The sequence below is a fragment of the Venturia canescens genome, chromosome 3, assembly GCF_019457755.1.
Source record: "Venturia canescens isolate UGA chromosome 3, ASM1945775v1, whole genome shotgun sequence".
NCBI classification, from domain to species: Eukaryota; Metazoa; Arthropoda; class Insecta; order Hymenoptera; family Ichneumonidae; genus Venturia; species Venturia canescens.
This window is the reverse complement of record NC_057423.1, coordinates 2,228,191-2,248,150: the sequence shown is the minus strand read 5'-3', so window position 1 is coordinate 2,248,150 and position 19,960 is coordinate 2,228,191. Positions and strand designations below refer to the sequence as shown.

The 19,960-nt window shown below is 42.2% G+C and overlaps 1 protein-coding gene across 7 annotated transcripts in view; it reads right to left on the bottom strand.

Moving 5' to 3' along the window:
• Nucleotides 1-19,960, bottom strand: part of LOC122407854 (max-binding protein MNT-like) — a 47,322-nt gene that overhangs the window by 9,632 nt on the left and 17,730 nt on the right. For 4 of the 7 annotated variants that reach the window (XM_043414317.1, XM_043414314.1, XM_043414316.1 and 1 more), the window contains exons 3-5: nt 19,668-19,739; nt 6,554-6,917; nt 5,107-5,278 (exon numbers count right to left, since the gene is read on the bottom strand). In XM_043414317.1, the coding sequence (XP_043270252.1) occupies nt 5,107-5,278; nt 6,554-6,917; nt 19,668-19,739 (608 nt within the window). Of the gene's footprint in view, nt 1-5,106; nt 5,279-6,553; nt 6,918-16,659; nt 18,361-19,667; nt 19,740-19,960 lie in introns of those variants that run through there. The other 3 variants (XR_006260299.1, XM_043414312.1, XM_043414313.1) reach the window with 1 other exon arrangement.

Below are 19,960 nucleotides of genomic sequence, written 5' to 3'. Positions count from 1 at the left end.
TTGAGAGGAGGGAGGAGATACACGAGCATGTTGGCACAAGTCGTTACTATTATGAACGCACCTACGACACGTGGTGACAATACATTGGTACGAATGTTTCCAATCTTATGGGTAACACATCGGATACTTTAGAGTGGAATATTTACAAAGACATTACTAAATTTGACGGAAAAATAAAAAAACTGAGAAATTCAGAAGAATGTAAAGATTGTTAAATTTCTCTTGGTCTTACACATAAAACTTCACGAAAATTCAATCGAGTCATTGATAAATTTCTTTCAATAAAAAAGTTTGAAGATAGAAACAAAAATTTGAGTTTCTTATCGAAAAGAAAGAGAAAAAAAGGCTCGAGATAAACAGAGAAACCATTGAAAAATATTTGAATATAAAAAACAAACAAACATCGCAAACGTGTGCGAAAAGATGCACAAAAATGCAATTATTTTCAATACGTTTAGCTACAGCGTTCGAAGGAAAAAAAATACGTCAACTTGCAGTATTCTCTGAACTACTGTAGTCATTTAATTAATGATTAATCATAAAAACAGCTGAAAAACACTATCGCTCCTGTAAAAACTCTCTGGCGACTCGAGATATGTGGATTAAGAACAGCCGAACGTCGAGGATTAAAATGTGTAAGAAAAAAAGCACCGTAAACTGAAAGTGTTATTCGAGAGAGGTTAAATATTCGGCAAAGAAGAGGAACATAAAATAGAATTGAGGTAGGATTATCGCTAAAGACATTTGGCTTAAATCCGAGATCGTTAAATTCATGTGTTGGGATCGCCTCCCGGTCGTGATCTCGGGCATTTCTCTCGGGAAATAAAGCACGTGGTGTTTAACGCGCCATTGGCATTTTTGGACTGCCTCGTTTCTCGCAATTCGATACCTCGCTACGATTTCTTCGCGTATCCGTATTTCGTATACGTTAAGAGGGAGCCATTGATATAGACATTGGATATACACGAGTGAACACAAAAATATATTTCAATTTGTGACGATAATAAGAGCCTCGAGGAGAGCCCGAGAGTGGAGAATCGTACAGCATCATAAGCCCTTTAAATTCTCAACAATCTTCGCGTATCGAGCCTGTTTTCACCCACGCTCGTTCGAGAAAAACCGCGAGGTCAGACGCACCTGCGTAACTCATTTGTTAACGCGCGGTGGTGCTTCGAGCCGGAGGACTCTGGGGCTGGATAATCACCGCGTGCGGTTGTCCATCGCAATCGATTTACGCAACCGACAGAAGAAAACGATGATGAAGAAAAATGGCGGCTCGAAATACGAGAACGATGTCGATCGAAGACACGAATTACAGTATGAATATTTCTCCGCTTTTATTTCGCTGAGTAAAAACTGACAGTCACGAAGAAAATTCTCGTACGAGAAAGAAGTATGGCGAGTGAAAATAATGAGACGAAATCAGTGAAATTGTTAATTCCGTCCGACAAAATGGATCTGTTCCAAAAGCTAAAGATTCAAAACGAGAAGCAGCGAAAAAAGAACACATTCGTGATCGCGTGATCCAGAGGAAAAGAGATAAGCTTCGTAACAGCTGCGTTGGAAGCGGACACCGCAGTAAAATGAAGCATAGAGCCGCGACTTGCACGAGAGTTAACTTAGTAAGCTCGGTAGTCGATTTATCGGGGGCGTCGTAACGCTTCGCGGCAAACTCGAAATAAATATTGGCGCGATGATAAATCTCGGCGCTGGATTTTTCTCGAGGGAAGAGCAGCGATCCGTGAATTTGCAAATTCCGCCATATTATTTCAACTCTAAAAATACTTTTGTACTTTTTTTGTACTCTTACAAAGTTTTTTTTATAAAGAAATGAAATTTTGACAGCTACAATCTTTTTTCTCGGACTGGATTTCAGCGTTTTTTCGACTGCACAATATTCTTGCAGAAAGTCTGAATTGAAAAATCCCTAATCGAATGCTCTCATGTGATTTTTTTCTGTAATTGAGTAATGAATTGCCAATGAATGCAAAAACAAAGTGAATTTGAGTTTTAAAAAAATTGCAAGAAAAATTGACTGTCCGATTGGATTTGACAGAGGCAGCCTATAAATGACGAGAGAAATATTAAAAAACACATACATAGAAGGTGGTTAAGTAGGTGGAAATAAAAATAGAAGAAGTGCAGCGTGTTTGTACGTGCCACGAGGCCGAGTATCGATGGCCGCTCTCGATCACGTGGCCGAAAATTAACATAGGGAGGCGTACAAACACATCGGCCGAGTCCATGTGCGAGTTACACACGCGGTGGCTGCGCGATAACTGACGTATGAGCGAAAAATAACGGAGTGGGGCGAGTGGCTTCGAGAGGGGGGAGAAATCGGGGAGAGAAATGGTCGAGTCGGGGGAAAAAGGTTCGCCCGATGGAGGGGATGAAAATATCGTGAGGTGTCGTGCGAGCGACGTGGAGGGGTAAACGACCTTCGCGGGGACATGCCGGTAACTCTCGCGTGCCCGGATCCAAATGTAATGTACAGATATAGACATAAATATGGTTAAATTAATGTACATATGCGTAGAAATTGGGAGTTCGGGCGATCCCGACAGGAGGAAAAAAAAAGGCTTTTTGCGCGTCGTATCTTTTTATCCACAGACGCGTTTCTTCGTACTGCTATTCCACCACCTTGCCACATGATGAAATTGTATAAACAACGATTTCACGCACCACTCCACCTGGTTCGTGACCCCAGTCGTTTCTCATACCGCCTCGTTCAATTCATCACTCAAAAGCACCTGACGATAAAAACTGTGCGATCTATATTTTTTCAGATCTCACAAACATCGAGAAATTGTGTATTTCTCTCCTCATTTTCATAACGATTTTTTGCAGAACGTTTGAGCTGATCGAGATTAATCGTTGCTCCGTAGCATTCGAAGCATTAAGTTATTCATCATTGATACGAAAATGAATTTGTCGCTGAGAGCGTTTAGAAACGTTGGATCGGACGATGCACAGCCGACTGCATCGTCGGCTCGTTCGATTCGGTACAATAATACCGATGAAAAACATTTTTCAAACGTTTGGAGATGCTTTTTTTCTCAACGTTTTTTGTCGGAGTTTGTTTGAGCATGAAAAAATAAACGATTTCTCGGGAAAGATTGTGAGAGTTGAAAAGATCGGGATGGGCAGAGCAGCTTCCGATTTAAATGAAAATATAACGAACTCAATATTCGAAGATAAACTATAGCGTTATTCTCGGGCAGAATGAGAATAGATATTTCGGTCGGACAAACTGGTGGGAGCGTTGAGAAGCGGATGTCTCAAATTTCGAGATCGTCAGCCGGATGAACATTTGAGGAAACGAGAGTTTCACTAATTTTTTCAGCACTCTTTCGAAAAACGAGAAGCAACGGATTCGAAAGAATGTTGACCGATCTTCGAAGTATTTTTTTCGATCTACGTTGATAAAGAATTTTTGAGAAATGAAGGATAACTGGAGGAAAAAAGCTAATTCGGGAGAGGTACGAAGACGAGAAAAAATCGAGGCGACGAAGAGCCACGCCTTTTTCATTTCTTTCAAATCGAGAGCGAGAGAAAGAGAATCAACTCATACGAAGTCGATTACGTGGACACGAAGGAGTTACGTGATGCATCGCGACGTAGGCAAAGAGAATATACACGCGGGCCCGAAGCCGTCATAGTCTCTTGTCGAGTGTCTCGATGTTGAGGAAGGTCAAGTTTTCCTCTCGAGCGCGCGAAGAATCATCCTTCGGTTAATGCGCAAAAGCGATGTTAAGTGCCTGGCAGCACACGACGATCAAACGAATTTCAATGGTGAAACCGGCTTCGTGGCTAATTTATATTTCTGGCAGTGTTTGCTCTCGAATTTCAAACGTCGGCTTCGTATTATTCTGGAAAATATGAGAAGCAAGCGTCAATTAATTGTGCAGTAATAACATTGTGACGAGATGCTCGATAACTTCGATGTTTCCGAAGCATCAGCTCGGAGAGCCTGATAAGAATAAATTATCAAAATAGATAACGCTTTCTCCCAAGTATCACGCGACGAGATATTTTTTAGCACATGTTCCTTACCCCCGATTCGAGAGTAACTGTAATTTTATCATTCGTTTTTTCATCGACGAAAAATAGTGAATTTTCGATGAAATATTATCGCTTATATTCGGCGATGAATTTCGTCGAAATATTCGAATTTCGTCAAGATCTCAATCATTTTATTTTCATTACATTTTTATATGTATTTTTCGTTGCGTACCATGCGCAAAAATTGGAGTACGAGGCTCGCGACGGGTTTACGATCATTTCGGAGGTTATTTTTACTCGAGTCTCGGCATTGCAGACGGGGAAAAAATCGACGGTTCGATATTCAAGTATTTCGAAGAAACAAAAACTTTACAAATTTTTTTTTCAAAAGTTTTTCTTTCTCCTTCCCAAGAGGCAATCAGCCAGGCTGAAAAAATGTTGTAAACAAGCTAAATTAAATGCGAGCCAGACGATTCTCGTTGGAAAGAAACTTGAGTCGATTATTTACATTTTGGAGAGCAATTTTTCAATTTTTTCTACAGCTTCAAACTTTTCAATAATTCGAGCACACGAATATGAAAGAAAAGAGTGAAAAATCGATCGGCACGGTGGCTCATTGGAAAACGATTTTTTCAATAGTCAATTTAACGAGAAGATCGAAGGTGCGAGAACCGGGAGAGACTCGATAAAAAAAACGCCGAATGCGAAGAGGAAAAATAACGGAAAAAAGAAGAGAGAAAAAAAGAAACATTTTTTTGTTTTTCAATGAAGAAATTAAACGAAGGTGATTGTCGGGCAAACTTGAGTGAACGTGACGCCACGCGTTACGTCCTCGAGTTCAAAATGTGCGATTACACATCTCGTCTGACTCGTTTATTCCGTCGTCTCGTGACCTTCGATAAAATACAATTGAGGAAAGAAAAGGAGAGAGAAAGAGCAATAAAAAACAAACGTGGGTGCTGATAAAAAGCACGTGTTATTTATCAACGGGAGCGAGTTTCGTCGAAGCGAAGAACCGATAAATAATAAAGCACAATTACCGGTCTGTTATTAAACGAATTCTGTATTTTTATTTTTCATATATAAAAAAAAAATACAAATTACCTGAATGTGTTTGATAGCAGCATGAAGAATCGAGAGATTCGACGATTTTTTCTCGTCCTGGGCAGGAAGTTGTTTCTTCAACAATTCGAAGCATTCTTTGAGATGAGCACGACGATTTTTCTCGAGTTTGTTGTGAACCTCCCTCGTACCCGAACGTATAACGCAAGGTGGTCTGAATCACGTTAGAAAAATACAAGTCACCATTTGTTTTATCTCTAAGACGAAACTCGAAATTTTCTTTTCAAATATCTATATGACGAATAAATTAAGGTAGCTCATGCACGAAACGATTTTCTTCCGAAAGTCTTGAAATTTACACAGAGTTTTTACAGAGGGACTCGTAAAAAATCGTTTATCTTTTCATACAACGAATGAACGCTTCTTACGAAGTTTATGAAAAAATACACAATAACAATGAAGGTTTGGGAAAAAAATCGAGACGATTGTCTTACTGGTAATAAAGACAAATTACGTTAAAAAATGAACGAAATTGATAAAATGAGCATTCGTAAACTCGCATTTGCTTATTTCGGAAATTTGTTTCTTTCTGGTTTGGCCCATTCCTGTCATAGCCTTCTGTCTTTCCATTAATACTTTTTTCTCGATCCATTTTCCGTTGTGTTTTCCCTTTGCGCTCTCCAATGCAATTTTTTACATAAAAAACTATGGTATTTTCGTCAGGGACGAATAAAACTTGGGATTCAGTCAATGATGCAACCCCGCTTAATTAAAGGCTTGTAATTTCATTCGCCAAAAGATGAGTTGAAAAAATCTATTTACAATTTCGAATTAAGGATGTTTGGTACAAAAGTCTAAATAATTAGAAATTGATCAAATTTGGTGATAATGTTCTTCAACATTGAGTGCGAAAACACAATTTTTTTTTCAATATTTTCTTCTGCTTATTTATCGAGTAATTACGCATTAAAGCAGATTTCTTATGCCCGGATTATATATGTGGAAACGCTATGCTTATACACGTGAACTTTAGTGACCAATAACTCGATAACTGTACAGAAGAAAAATCTTTAAAAAATTGTATTGTCAAATTTCGCACTAAACAATATGTTCACCAAATTTTATAAAATTTTGAACATTTTGAAATCTTTTGTTTTTAGCATGGTTTAGCATGGCAAAATTGTATCGCCTGTACCAAATATCCTTAATAACTCTGACATTGATCAAGTGATGATATTTTTAACTAGGAAGTAAAAAATCGATCCAATTCAGACACCCATAAAATACGATCCTTCGGACATGATCTACCTCAAAGAAACGTTGTGCAACAAGATACCGTTCGGAGTGTGTAAAATGCAAAAATCGATTCGCCTCCATGTAAATCAGATGAAAATGTTATTTTTCTCTCCGTTCTGTGCTCAACATCACCTCCAAATCCTTCAAGAATGAAAAATGAAAAGAATGAAAAAATGTAATAAACATTTTTTACCCATTCCGATGTTTTTTATTGTCGTGGCTCGAATCAAGATCAACGACGAGTTGTCCGGCTCCGGTCTGACTGTGATTAGAGTTGTGATTCTCGATGTACTGATTGTGCGCTGTGCTGTTGTGATTGTTGAGATGTTGCTGCTGGTGGTGGTGATGTTGGTGAATAATTTGTGGCTGAGCTTGTTGCTGGACTTGATTTTGTTGCTGTTGGTGATGCGAGTTCACGTGATGAACGTGGGGATGAACGGTGAGGCCGATAGTACCGGAGACCGGGGGTGTTCCCCGGGAGTTCATGATGACGGGACTGGCGCGTGATCCGATCGAATGGTTCCCGTTCATGCGGGTCACTTCGAGAGGATCTTCCTCTGGAAAAAAAATGCATCAATCGTTACTGACAGTGCTGAAATGAGGAAAAAATTTCAATAAATAATTTCGTCCAACGTTTTTCGTCTCGTTTCCTCACATTCGAAGGCGCTGGCATTTCTGAGCGTCGTTGGCTCCAAATCCAGGTAACAAAATTCAATAAAGAGCGGAGAAATCCGCTTTCCTTTGTACCTGCGCTGACTCGAGTCACACCGGACAGAGTCATCGGAGCCTTCCGAGGCTCAAAGCCCCGAGAATGTCCGCACTTTTCCAAGTTTCGGGCCCGAAAGCAATTCAGTGATTTTCGAGGAGGAGAGCGGGAGAGGGGAAGCGCTGTGCCGAGGAGAAGAGAGCGGAAGAGAGTTCCTTGGTTGCACAGTGAGCCATAAATTAGGGAGGGAAGCACGCGTACGAGCACGCGCCGGTTCCGATGGAACTCATTCATGTACCAAGTCTTGGCAATCTCTTGGTCGCGCATTTCTTGAGCGAACGCACCAATCTTCCCAAATCTATTCCGGTCTCAGCGGCCCCCGCTCTTCGTCTCTTTCCCCTCGCGGATTTCCGTCCTTTTTTCCTCCCTCGTATTCCTCTTGTTTCCGAGGGAAATTTTAGACGGAACGGAAAACAAAAAGGGCGACGAGAGAGACCGGACCGAGGAGAGAATTCAATGGGAAGTGAGACGGCCACGAAAACCCGAATGGAAGGTGAAAAGGGAGAAAGACGAATGGCAAGATGGCTCCTGAGGAATTTGCAAAACGAACGACTAAATGGCGGAAGCCTTTAATCTGCCCAGGGAGAATTTAGATCACGAGATACAGCGATATGGCGAATCCAGTGAATGACTCCTTCCCCGTGAATGACTATCGCGAGGGTCTAATTATAAATCGATCCGAAAATTCTAACAGAATTCGTTCAACTTGAATCTTGAATGAGTTTCCGAAGTCGGCGAAATTGCCGTTTTTAGAACCGTTAAAATCGATGGTGCCCTGCAAAATGAGAGTTCACGGAATTTTTTTTTTTCGGTCTAACCGAACAAAGAGCTCACGCATAGTCCAGTCGAGATAGACATAAAAACAGGCTTAAATAGAAAAAATTGGGGGCAGCGATTTTATTTTTTAAACGTCGGGGGGGGGAGTCTAAATATCGATTTTCGGCGCAATCCTGCCTGTGCATTCGCCGCCATCTTGATTCGAAGTTCAATTTTTTCGTTTTTCTGAAATAACTCGTTAATTTTTAACTTTAGAGCAAAAATGGTGGTATCCAAAGTTGTTGGAAATTTAATTTCCCACGAGTTTGGTCATTATCATTTTTACGCTAGGATCAATATTTTCAGAGTTATACTATAAAGATTATCAAAAAAATCGTAATGGGTGGAATTTCATTTCCTTCAACTTTGGTTCTCGCACTTTTTTTACTCCACGATCAATATTTTCGGGTTTTTATATATATATATGTTTATATAATGTAACGTATATTGGAAAACCCCTGAATTGAGTATACATAAAAAAAATTGTTTTTTTTGATATTGTATAGTATTGATTGATAGTTATATTGATAGATGTAAAATATACTCGGCGAGCCTCGGGCCAGCAGACGACAGGGCTGTCAATGTATTTGTCCCGAGACTCTGCCGAGTCTCTTGATAGTATAGTATTAGTATTGATAGTATAACTCTACAAATATTAATCCTATCGTAAAAATGATAATGACCAAACTTGTGGGAAATTAAATTTCCAACAACTTTGGATACCACCATTTTTGCTCTAAAGTTGAAAATTAACGAGTTATTTCAGAAAAACGAAAAAATTGAACTTCAAATCAAGATGGCGGCGAATGCACAGGCGGGATTGCGCCGAAAATCGATATTTGGACTTCCAACCCCCCGCCCCGACGTTTAAAAAAAAATCGCTGCCCCTAATTTTTTCTATTTCAACGTTTATCTCGACTGGACTAGCAGGGCAATGGCAAAAATGGGCTGACATTTTTGCAATTTCGATCGGGCGAGCGATGTGAAAAAACATCACTTTCAAAATTCGCAGCCATCTCTCTCGCACGAACGGTTGGGATATTTCAAATCACGAAAGTGCACACGAAGACTCGGTTTCGCTTCGACTGTATCGAGGGCAGATCCTTGGCGTTGAGAACCGCTTGTATTCTGGCTCGTGAGCGATTACGGAGAGCCCAGAGGTCGGTGACACAGTGAAGTAAAAGTAGAACCACGTTGTTGTGTCGTATAAAAAGATTTCTCGTTTTTTCACAGTACAAAATCGCGTATCGATTCGATAATTTGGAGGTGGAGACACGAAAGCGTGGAAAAGAAAGGAACGAAAGCGCGGAGGCCGGGGGAGGGGGGGGGGGGGGGGGTCGACAAAGGAGCGACATTTTCGGATAAATTGAGAAAAATAATGTACGGAAAGGAGGATTCGCTCGGCGTAGGAGTTCGGGAGAACGAAATTGGCGAGGATTGGATCGATGGGCGATTCGGAACGGGGGATATAACCTTTGGCGAGAGGGCAACACGTGGCTGGTGCGGGGGAAAGAAAGCAGAGCGCGAGTGGTCAGCGGCGACTGAGGAAGTAAAGGAAGAGAAAAGAAATGGAGGGGAGCGAGGCAGACGGCCACGTGACTGCGGGCGCGATGGGTACTGCGCGGTGCGCGGGAGTGGCGTGGGATGGCGTTGCTGACGCTCGCAAAGTGGCGCGCGGAGGAGCTCCAGCGAGGGGAGAGGAAGACGGAAAATCTTCCTGATAAATAACGACGGAAGAAATATTTGGAAAAAAAGGTACAACGGAGTTGAGGTGGAGGAAAAGATAATTAAATGCAACAAATACGACGCAGTGGAAGGGACTGAGCGAGCTAAAATTAGAGGCGGGCTCCAAGTTGACGAGCCTCACCACTAGAGACAAAAATCTCATATTTTTTATTCAACATTTGAATGATTATTAATCAAAGTGAGGAGTTGAATCAAGGACTCATGAAAACTCGGCCTCAAACAGAAGTTTGAGGCTTTCGAGCTCAGATTTTTCGTGTACCTAATTCTTAAATGTTCGAAAATTCGTATGAATGATTTTCGAACAAGTGTATTTTTATTACCAATCAATTATAATTTTTCGATGCAGTTCAGTGATTACTCGAAGTGACGAGTGTCAGTGTCAAGCCTCGAATAAAGAGGAACCGCTTCGAACCTCTCCTTCGTGAATTTTTTCCCATTGAATAATGAAACTGTAAATTGTATCCTGAAAACAGCGTGCCAGAAAAAAATCCCAGGAGTCTCTAACAAATAAAATCTCAGTCGAGTTCAGCAGTACGGTTGATTGGACAAGCGAGTCGAACCAGATAAATACTAAAAAACTTTCTACTGAATAAAAGTTCCATGAGCTCTCATTAAAGCATCGCATCGAGTTACGTAAAACGACGAAAATCATATATAAATGTGTGATTTATAGGTTAATCACAGATTTGAAAAGAATGCGCCGTGTCTCTTGGCTAGCTGTGGTGTGAGCCTCGATTTTTCCAACGAACGCGTACACACCAAGGCTCAGACGCCAAGACGAAAGGAGAAAAAGCTTGCACGCCGCGCGTTCGTGCAAGTCCGTGTGTGCGCGCGGCTCGTATCTCCGCTTCGCCCTTTAACCGTCAGGTGCCAACGGAAAGAATCTAAAAAAGAAGGAGTCGAAAAATGGAGGAAGGAAAAAAAGCGGGAGATTACAGTTAGAGAGACGAGTGTCTTCAAGGCCGAAGACTGGCGCGAGGAATGAAGCCGAAATTCGGGAGAATGTTTCTTGGAAATCGCTCTGAAAGAGAGCGAAAAAGGCGAGTGGCGGGGGGGGGGGGGGGGGAGGAGAGAGATTTAAAAAAAGAATGTTGTCGTGGGGCAGTTCGTCTATTAGGCGACGAAATGGGCGAATACGATAGGAGAAAAAAGAGTGGATTGGTCAGGGAGTCGGATATTTACTACATGTTTTAGTAATGTATGGAAATTTTACGATCGTTCGAGCGAGTTTCGTCTCCGCGAAGGCAGGCTTGAGAAATATTTCGTTGCGAAGAAAGTTTGTGTTTTTCGGTTGAAAAAAAGAGAACAATGAAGGAATAAAAACGAAAAAGAATTGAAGCGAAAGCAACGAATAATAAACGGCGATGAAGTTGCGATAAAAAGAATTCGGTGGTTAACGGATTCGAAGAAAATGGACGGGCGAAGTGACGCGGCGGGAGGACGGGGGGGGGGGGGGGGGGGGGAGAGGAAGACGGAAAATATTGCGTAAGACGATATACGTTCGAGACTGCGAGGAGTGCGAGAACAAAGAGGCGAAGAACAAAAAGAAGGAGGAGAGGAAAAAACGTTTTTGTGGGCATTTGACGCGAGACGAGGCGGAGGGAAAGGAAACGAGCGAGAATTTGCGAACGAAAAGTTGGAGCTGCGAGAGCGGAACCCTGACCTAAAATTCGCGACCACATCGTCAATTTTGTCCTCCGACAAAATGAGGATAAAAAACGAGCCTCGCGGCGCGCGCTACGACATTTGACGCGAGCAACTTTTTCGGCGCCATTTTGAGGAAGGGCTCGAGTTGAAAACTCGTGCAGAAAAGCCCCAGAATTGCGGGGACGGTCGGGCGGAAATGCTCGGAAAATGATGAAAAAACGATATTTATTCGAATAGAAAAATCGAACAAAGCAAGCTGCAGAAATACCGTGAATTTGACAACAGCGGCCCGAAAATTCGCATATCTTTTTCCCTCTTTTTTCTGATGTTGTAACCGGCGTCCGAGAGCCTCAAAATAGCTCGAAATAAATGTCGAAGCGCGTCGGAGTGGGAACGAGAAAAAAATAAATTCTAAAATTACAGGAGAGTCCTTCCCTCGGGGCGAGAGCGACTTGGAAAAAGAAGAAGACAAAAAATAGGAATCCACGCACGACGACGAGGAGACTAAAAATTCGGTTATTCGCAGATTCAAATTTCTCGTACGAGCTATCGAACCGGCAAGAAATCGAATCGACGTAATACACGCGAGACCCAAAATAAAACAATTAAAAAATCGATCTCGAGAAAAAAAACAACGAAGAAAACGACCGGAGGGGACTAGCGGCGTGGTGCCTTCTACCGTCATGCAAATTTACAAGATGGCTAAGTGCTCGCCTCGTAGGACTGTCATCTAAGAATATTCCTCGCCTCTCCCTCTCTCTCTCTCTCTCGCGACTGACAGTCGAGAGAGGTCCTTTCGAGCGAAACGTAACGCTACCGGACGTTCCATTAATCCGCATGTGTGGTATTCGGTCTCGTTCGTTTTTTCAATCTCATTCCTTCCAAAAATGATAATCGAGTCACAAACTTTCCGTGTCTTCTTTGTTTCTACCCTCTTGTACGGACGAGCGATCTCCGCGAAAGCAAATGTCAAAAAAGAGACATCGAAAACAACGGAATGATGACGGCGCAAATGAGCCAACTCGCTCGCCAGCCTCATAAATATATTGATTTTATTATTATCATTATTAATATGTTCCAGACCTACGCGCGCCTGTCTGCTTCTTTTCGATGCTGGATAAAAATAAATAAATGTATAATCGATCCCGAGATTGGGGCAACGATTCAGAATGCTGAATCTCTTGGAGCTTCGGAGAAAAATAAGTTTACGCTATTCGAAATTCCTAACGGTATATTCAGTCGTTTTAACTAACGAATAATCTCGGTTCTCCGCGTTAATCGATCCATTTATTAAGGAGGGTTGATCACGAAATCAAAATAATCAGAATTTTATAAAATTTGTTGATAAGATTCTTTGGCATCGAGTATACAAGTACAATTTTTTTTTAACCCTTAAAGTGCGCACCTCTGCCGTCAGCTTATCCGTGCATACTGGGTCAATGTGACCCATGGCGTTTTCGCATCGTTATATCTCCGTAAATATGCATTTTTTTTTGTAGAGACCTTTTTTGTTGTTAATTATCCATATTTTATGGCTGCTATTGGTTTTTATCGAAAAAAAAAAAAAAAAAACAAAAATTTAATGCTAAAATTAAAGTGGAGCATGTATTTCGTGGTACAAACGGCGAAAGAAAAACGTATGGGTCAAAACGACCCAGTGTGCACTTTAAGGGTTAAATTTTTTGACCACATAGTTATCGAATAATTGAGCGTTAAGGAGGGTGGCTACATTCGTCAAAATGATAACAAGATTATCGAATTTGGTGATAATGTTCTTCAACATCGAGTGCGAAGACACAATTTTTTTCAATATTCTCTTCTGCTTAGTTATCGAGTAATTACGCATTAAAGCAGATTTCTTAAACGCTACGCTTATACACGTGAATTTTAGTGATCAATTACTCGATAACTGTACAGAAGAAAAATCTTAAAAAATTTGTACTGTCAAATTTGGCACTAAAGAATATGTTCGCCAAATTTTATGAAATTCTTATAATTTTGAAATTTTTAATGTATTCAACATGGTTTAACATGGCAAAATTGTATCGTCGCTAGCCACCCTCCTTAAATCGAAGTTCTTATGCACGAGATGTATAACTGTATATATGTTAACTCTATGCTTATACACGTGAACTTTAGTGCTCAATTACTCGAGAGCTGTGTGGTACAAAAATCTAAAAAAATGTTCACCAAATTTGATGAAATTAAGGATATATTGCACAGGCGATACAATGTTGCCATGCTAAACCATGCTAAAAACATAAAAAAATTCAAAATGATCAGAATTTTATAAAATTTGGTGAACATATTCTTTAGTGCCAAATTTGATAATACAAATTTTTTAAGATTTTTCTTCTGTACAGTTATCGAGTAATTGATCACTAAAGTTCACGTGCATAAGCATAGCGTTTCCATATATATATATTCCGGGCATAAGAAATCTGCTTTAATGCGTAATTACTCTATAACTAAACAGAAGAAAATTTTGAAAAAATTTGTGTTTTCGCACTTGATGTTGAAGAACATTATCACCAAATTTGATCAATTTCTAATTATTCCGACTTTTGTATCATTCACCCTTAATATAATTTTGAAATTCTTAATATTTTTAACATGGTTTAGCATGGCAACATTGTAACGTCGGGATCCACCCTCCTTAATGAAACTATGGAGGCAGTTCAATTTTTCAGTTATTTAGCTCTGTTAATACTCGCTCGTTGCTTATCCTCGAATTATTTTCATCATTATTATAATTATTTAGTAATTTTCATGAAGAATTGAGCGTGTCAATTATTTGGCCTGACGAATTCGAAATTTCGGATCGACCGGGCAGGGTCTAGGGGAAATATTTTCAGGGGGTTTATCGATTTTCCACTTAACGGTTTCCTTTTACTCAGGGGTCGTAATTATCGGCATTGTTGGAAGTGAAAATGGGGGGACTTGGAAGGCTGGGAATGGGCCGAAGGAACGAAGGCTCCACCGAGTTTGGTCGTCGACGGAAAAATCATTTTTAATAAAAGCGAATATTCGCGAGTCTGAGGATCGAGTACGAAGTTTCATCCTCGTCCTTGATCCTTCGTACGGAGGAACGAGAAGCGTGGCAAAAATTGAGCGTGCGACTCTTAAATTCGCGTTTCGCAAAGATGCTCGCTCGCTCGCTCGCTCGCGCGCATTCGCGAATAGAGAAATCTCGCGTGGACACCATCGGAATTAGAGATTGGTCGCTCGCCAGGCGGAACAGCGTTAAAATTAGATCGGGATTGAAGGGAGAAACGAGCGTGGCTCTCGCGATCACGGACGCACGGGAATCGGGTGCTACCCGATCCACGGACACGTGTAAAGCTCGCGCTAATTTACACGTCGATGTGCAGCGATAAAAATGAGACAAAAGTCTTGGAGGATGCGATAAAATTAGTCGAGTATCGAGGGGTTGAGTGGAATCGAAATTGGAGGAAAGTTAAATCGAAAAATCGGTTGGGGGCGTTGTCGATTTCGTTGGGGATGCGGGAAGGGCGTTGAGGCACGAGAAATTGAGGAGTCAAACGAGCGAGGAAGCCGGATTCTCCGCGAACTTTTATTCCAGCATTTTTCGAAAGGCCGCTTTCGAGGGAAGATCGTTTCGAAGAAAATTCGTTTCGTAGATTCGGGGGAAGGTCAAAGCGCCCCTCAAGGTCGACGCTCGTGCGACCGGACGTGGTGAAAAGGAAAAAATGCAAGAGACAACAGCCTCGAGGCAGACGTTAAGAACTCGAACCTTTTACTTCTCACAACTTGTAATTGGACGTTACAAAGTTCGTTACGTTCGTCGCGAACGTTAGGCGTGGTCAGTTCGTCCCACGGAGGCTAGAGAACGTCGCCGAGACCGAGAAGGAAAGCGCGAGAGAGCTCAGCTCGGTCCAAATTGGCCGAGTGATGTATTTAAATAATGGCGAATTTAGCAAACGTGCTGAAACTCAAACAGCACGAAACGTCGAAGAGTTATACCGAGACTCGTGCTGCGAGTGTCCGGAGAGCATTTATCCAACGACTTGAGTGTGTGCACAGTCAAACACATGAGTTTGCAGTGAAACTGACGTAGCGTAATTAGGCGTGTGTGCAGATTGGTTAACACGCAAATGGGCGCTCGCTCACTCTCTCTCTCTCTAGGTTTCCTTAAGCTTGCGTCGATTCAGGTGTACTCGGACACGCCAAATTGGCAATTAGCACTTACCTCGGACGCACGAATTCAGTCAGGAAGACCGAAAATTTTAGCAGATGAGCTTGAATTTTATTGGTGGAAGGAGTCAAAGTATGGGATTAAATTTCTAAAAATAAATGTCACTTTGATTCATAGATATTACGAAAATCGTGTAATTTTTAAAAAATTTTTTTATCTCGTTGTTAGAAACCAATAATTTTGATTATTCGTTAAACATTTTTTTGAGTTTTCGATATTTAGTTATTAAGAATTCGAATTTTCTTGAGCATTCAAGTATTTTAAAAAAATCAATATTTTTAGCTGTTTAAATATTTTTCAAGCTTTTGATTCTGAGTGGAGACAAATTTTTAATGGTTCGTTTAAAATAATAAAAAAATTTAGTCATTTGGTTGTGAAAAACTTTGATTTTCGTTTTTGATATTTGATTGTTAAAAATAAATATTTTCTTCAGCATTTGAGCGTGTGCTGAAAAAACTTAATTTAAAAAAAATCAATGTTTTTGATGAGCCGTTTGAATTTTCATTTGATAAAAATATTTGATTAAAATGCGCGAATTTGTTGATGACGAACGCCCTTAATTTGATCGGCGCGTCCTTTCGAGTCTTTTCGTTGAACCTCCCACTTACGAAACTTGTTTACCGTCGGGCAAGAGGAAAAAACGCAAAGTACGAGCTCAGGGCGGGGGGCAAGAAAAGGTCAACGATTGTCGGAGGCGACGCGTTTCCTTTTCGCAGGACATTATTATCGAGAGATTACGTCGGCGGACAGGCGAGTTGACCCTCGTCCTTTGGGTCGTCTCGTCTACAAAAATTAATTTCATCGCGGCCCCGTTCGAGGCGAATTAACGAAGGAAAGAAAAATTAAATAGTTGACACCGATTCTCCAGCGACTTTTATGATTTTCTGACAGCTCCGAATGACAGGCTTCGTCCGAGTTCGATGAGATTTCGCGTAGTTAAGATTTAGTTATCGAGCGCGTAAGAAGTCGGGAATATTTGTCTCGTTTATTTGTCGTTGGTCTTTCAGCGAAGGGAAGAATCCGCGCGAGTATAATTTCATTCGGAATCCCTCGGGAGGAAAAATCGAGTGGGAGGGCGAGAAAGCTTCGGAGGAAAGAAATGGCTCACCGAGGAGGTAATGACGGATCCATTTTTTCTTTGGTGGAGGCTGAGTCGATCCTACCGAGGTTGAAATCGGCGGCGGAAGCAGTTTGACGTCATCGATTATTCCGATCATGGAGGTGGTATCGATGCTTTGAAAATGAGATAAACTCGAATGTTTCCCGGCGTGGACGCGGCCCAAGTGAGTTACGATGCTGGGCCGATCGGCCTCGTTGTTTAGCCCGTTGCCGTTCGCTATTATGGCGGTCGCGCGGGGCGGCAACGCCGTCTTCGCGACGCTCACATTCATGTGGAATATTTGATCGTGCTGATTTTTATTCTTATCGCTCATCAAAGGTCTTCCGATCTCCGACATCAACAGCACTCCCATTTTTCATAGCTTGCTTCCGTTATTCTCCTTCCTTCTGCTCGACCACCTTTTTTTTCATCGTTTATTTTCCCTTCCAAATAATAGCCGAGTGGACGAAAATTCTTTGGGCTTTCAAACTCATCGTGTCGGAGGCTCGGAAAGTTTTCACACTCTCTGCTGGCGCGTCGGTCTTTGCTGAATTTTATTCCGGCTCGATCGATCGCGATGATCGTGCGAGCTCGCTTTTTTCCTTGGCTCGAAGAAACTTGGCACTTTCCTCAGCACGCGGAAGTTGCAACTTTCTCGTTGTTATGTCGTTGACGTACGCGCGCCGTTCATTCGAGGACTGCTCGCCGAGGATCTTTCCGTTTATTTTATAATTCGAAAAAGCTCTTCGTCTTTCCTCGCTATTTGTCGTCGAATTTTCGGTGCTTTTGGAAATTCGGGACCAACTCGCAATAATTATTCGCGGACTTCAGGTACTTTTTCTTCCGTTATTCAATCGGAAGCGATCGGCGAACGAATAATTCGTCCGTTTCCCGCGACAAAGAGTGGGAGGGCGGGCCGTGGGGGAGCACACACGACGAATGTTCAAAACCGGCAGTGCGTCTCGGAGTATCGGTGCTTCGATTTTTCTCCGTGTTTCCATACACTTTTATTCCTCCTTTTGGAATAAAATTCTTATCGCTCGGGACCGTCGACCTTTGAGGCTCTCACAGACTTCGGTAGGAGCCAACTTTGCCAACAGCTTTGGCAATGGGAGTTGAGAAGAGAGGAAAATTTGATCGCGGGCTTATTGAATCGGCAAGTCCGAGATCATCGATCGGAGCTTCGACGGACGAGGCACTGCGAAGATTCGCCAATGAGAAGCCGTTGCAAGCGAGTGTACTACGAAGCAGAACTTTATCACTAGGGAGACGAGAATTTTCGACGAGTCTTCGTTAAAATGATCGTGAGAAAGCACTGCTCGAGCGAGACTCTCGTTAAAATATCTTCGTCAGCCCGAGTTTTTCCATTTCCGAGGATCCCCCAAGTCTCGTTATTTGAGATCGAGTTTAAGAAAAACGGTAACAAGCGCGCACGAGAGTGAATCGGGACGTGAAAGTCCGACGTTTTTTCTCTCAGCATCGACGTTTAATTAGCGCGTAGTCGAGGCACTCGCAGGTGCTTCGACGTCGCCACTGCCTGTGAGATTCCATCGAGAGGAGGACGAAAGTGTTTCCGACTCGTTCCCTTTGTCATGCACGTTTTGGCGCCCGATGCGATCACAAATGTACACAAATATCAATAATTTAAATCTGTATATCGGTGTTAAGTAAATGAATGAAACTCGGTGCTACGCGAGTCACGATTGCCGACTGAAGTCTAAACTTAAGTGCCGCCTTCTCCAACCTGAGGTTATGACGCGCGAGTCGCCGGCTCTGTTTCTCCTCCTTTTCGTTCTTTTCTCCCTCTCCCTCCCGCCGCCCTGCCGCGCACCGCTTCGCCTCGCGCAGCGGACGCTCCGTCTTTCTTTCGCTCGCTGCCTCGCCCCGCGCGCTTTCTCCCTCGCTCGGCAGTCGCCCTCTCTCCGTCGCGGGGTGCGAAGAAGAAAGACGCAGGCCGAGAGCTAGACGCTTTTTTTTAAATCCTATTACACATGTAATATTTATAAATACATAAACACAAAGGAGCTCGAGTGTGGACGCTCGATTTCGAGCTCTCGTACGTATCGCGAACGAGACTGCGAATTCGTGATGATAACGAGCGAGGCGAAGCAGCCGATGAAAAGAAAAAAAAAGAGAATAAAGAGAGAAATGAAAAGAAAATAAAGAAACGTTCAATTATACGAAGCAGCAAAGTTTTGCTAGTCTTATCTTCGATCGAGAACTCGAGCGAGAGAGCAAAGTCGGTGGGGAGGGAGGGGGGGGGGGCGCAGGAAAGAGGCTCGAGACGGGAGTCACGTGTGCACGGGAAATTTGTGTGTGCGTGCTCGAGTCCGTGTTGATATCCCGTGTCGGGACGTTACGTCGAAAGTCACGGCGACGACTCCCGCTCTCGTGGTGCTTTCGAGTTTCGAGGGATTGAGTACAGCGAATAAATTTTGGTTAGATTTTTTATTGATGACGAAAAAATGGGGTTTCGTCAGTTCAAAGTTCAAATGCGTCGAAGTTAATTGTGCTGCGATTTCATGAGTCGCAATATCTCCGCAGCTGCTTTATACCTCGATAAAAACCTTTTTTCAATGATTCGTTAAAAAATAAATGAGGAGAATGTGACAAGTGGGAGGCCGCGTAAGAGTTTTCTTTTAAGGATCGTCGTCAAAGCGCGGCGGAGAAAGGGTCGAGAAGAAGCGTGCGAACTTCGAGCTTTCGTTGAAGATTCAAACGCCGAAGGATTTTATAAGGATGCAAATGCCGCCATTTCCTTTCCCGTGGAAACGCTTTTTATGCCATTTTTCTCATATCCCTCCGTGTTCCTTTATTTTACGACATTTTTTTCACTCGTATGGAAAAAAAGATCGTGAATCTTAGGAATCGTAAAGAAAGCTGTAACTCCGAATGCGGAGCGTAAAACGGAAAAAGCGCGGAAGGAGGACAGAGCCTGGCTGAAGGACGCGAGACTCCGGTGACGCTGCACCGAAGATAAAAAGAAAAAAAAATGAAAAGCAACGAGGAACACTCACCATCGATTATGAGCATCTTCTCCTCACAAAACAGGTCATCTGGCTCGGTGCGTTCTCTCCTCATTTTGGCGCCTGTTAACAAACGTTAAAATTATTCGTGCTGGACGTTCCGTTGTTCGTTGATTCATCATTCTTTCTAATGATTATTTATCGGCTACAAAAAGTCTTGAGTTTCGTTCTTTTCGTTATTTATTAAATCATTGCAAGTTATCCGGGTCCGCGAGAGCCCGTTGGCCTTAAAAAGTCGCGGAGAGTGTGCGAGAACAAAGGTCACAGGAAGTGAGAGGTGTTTC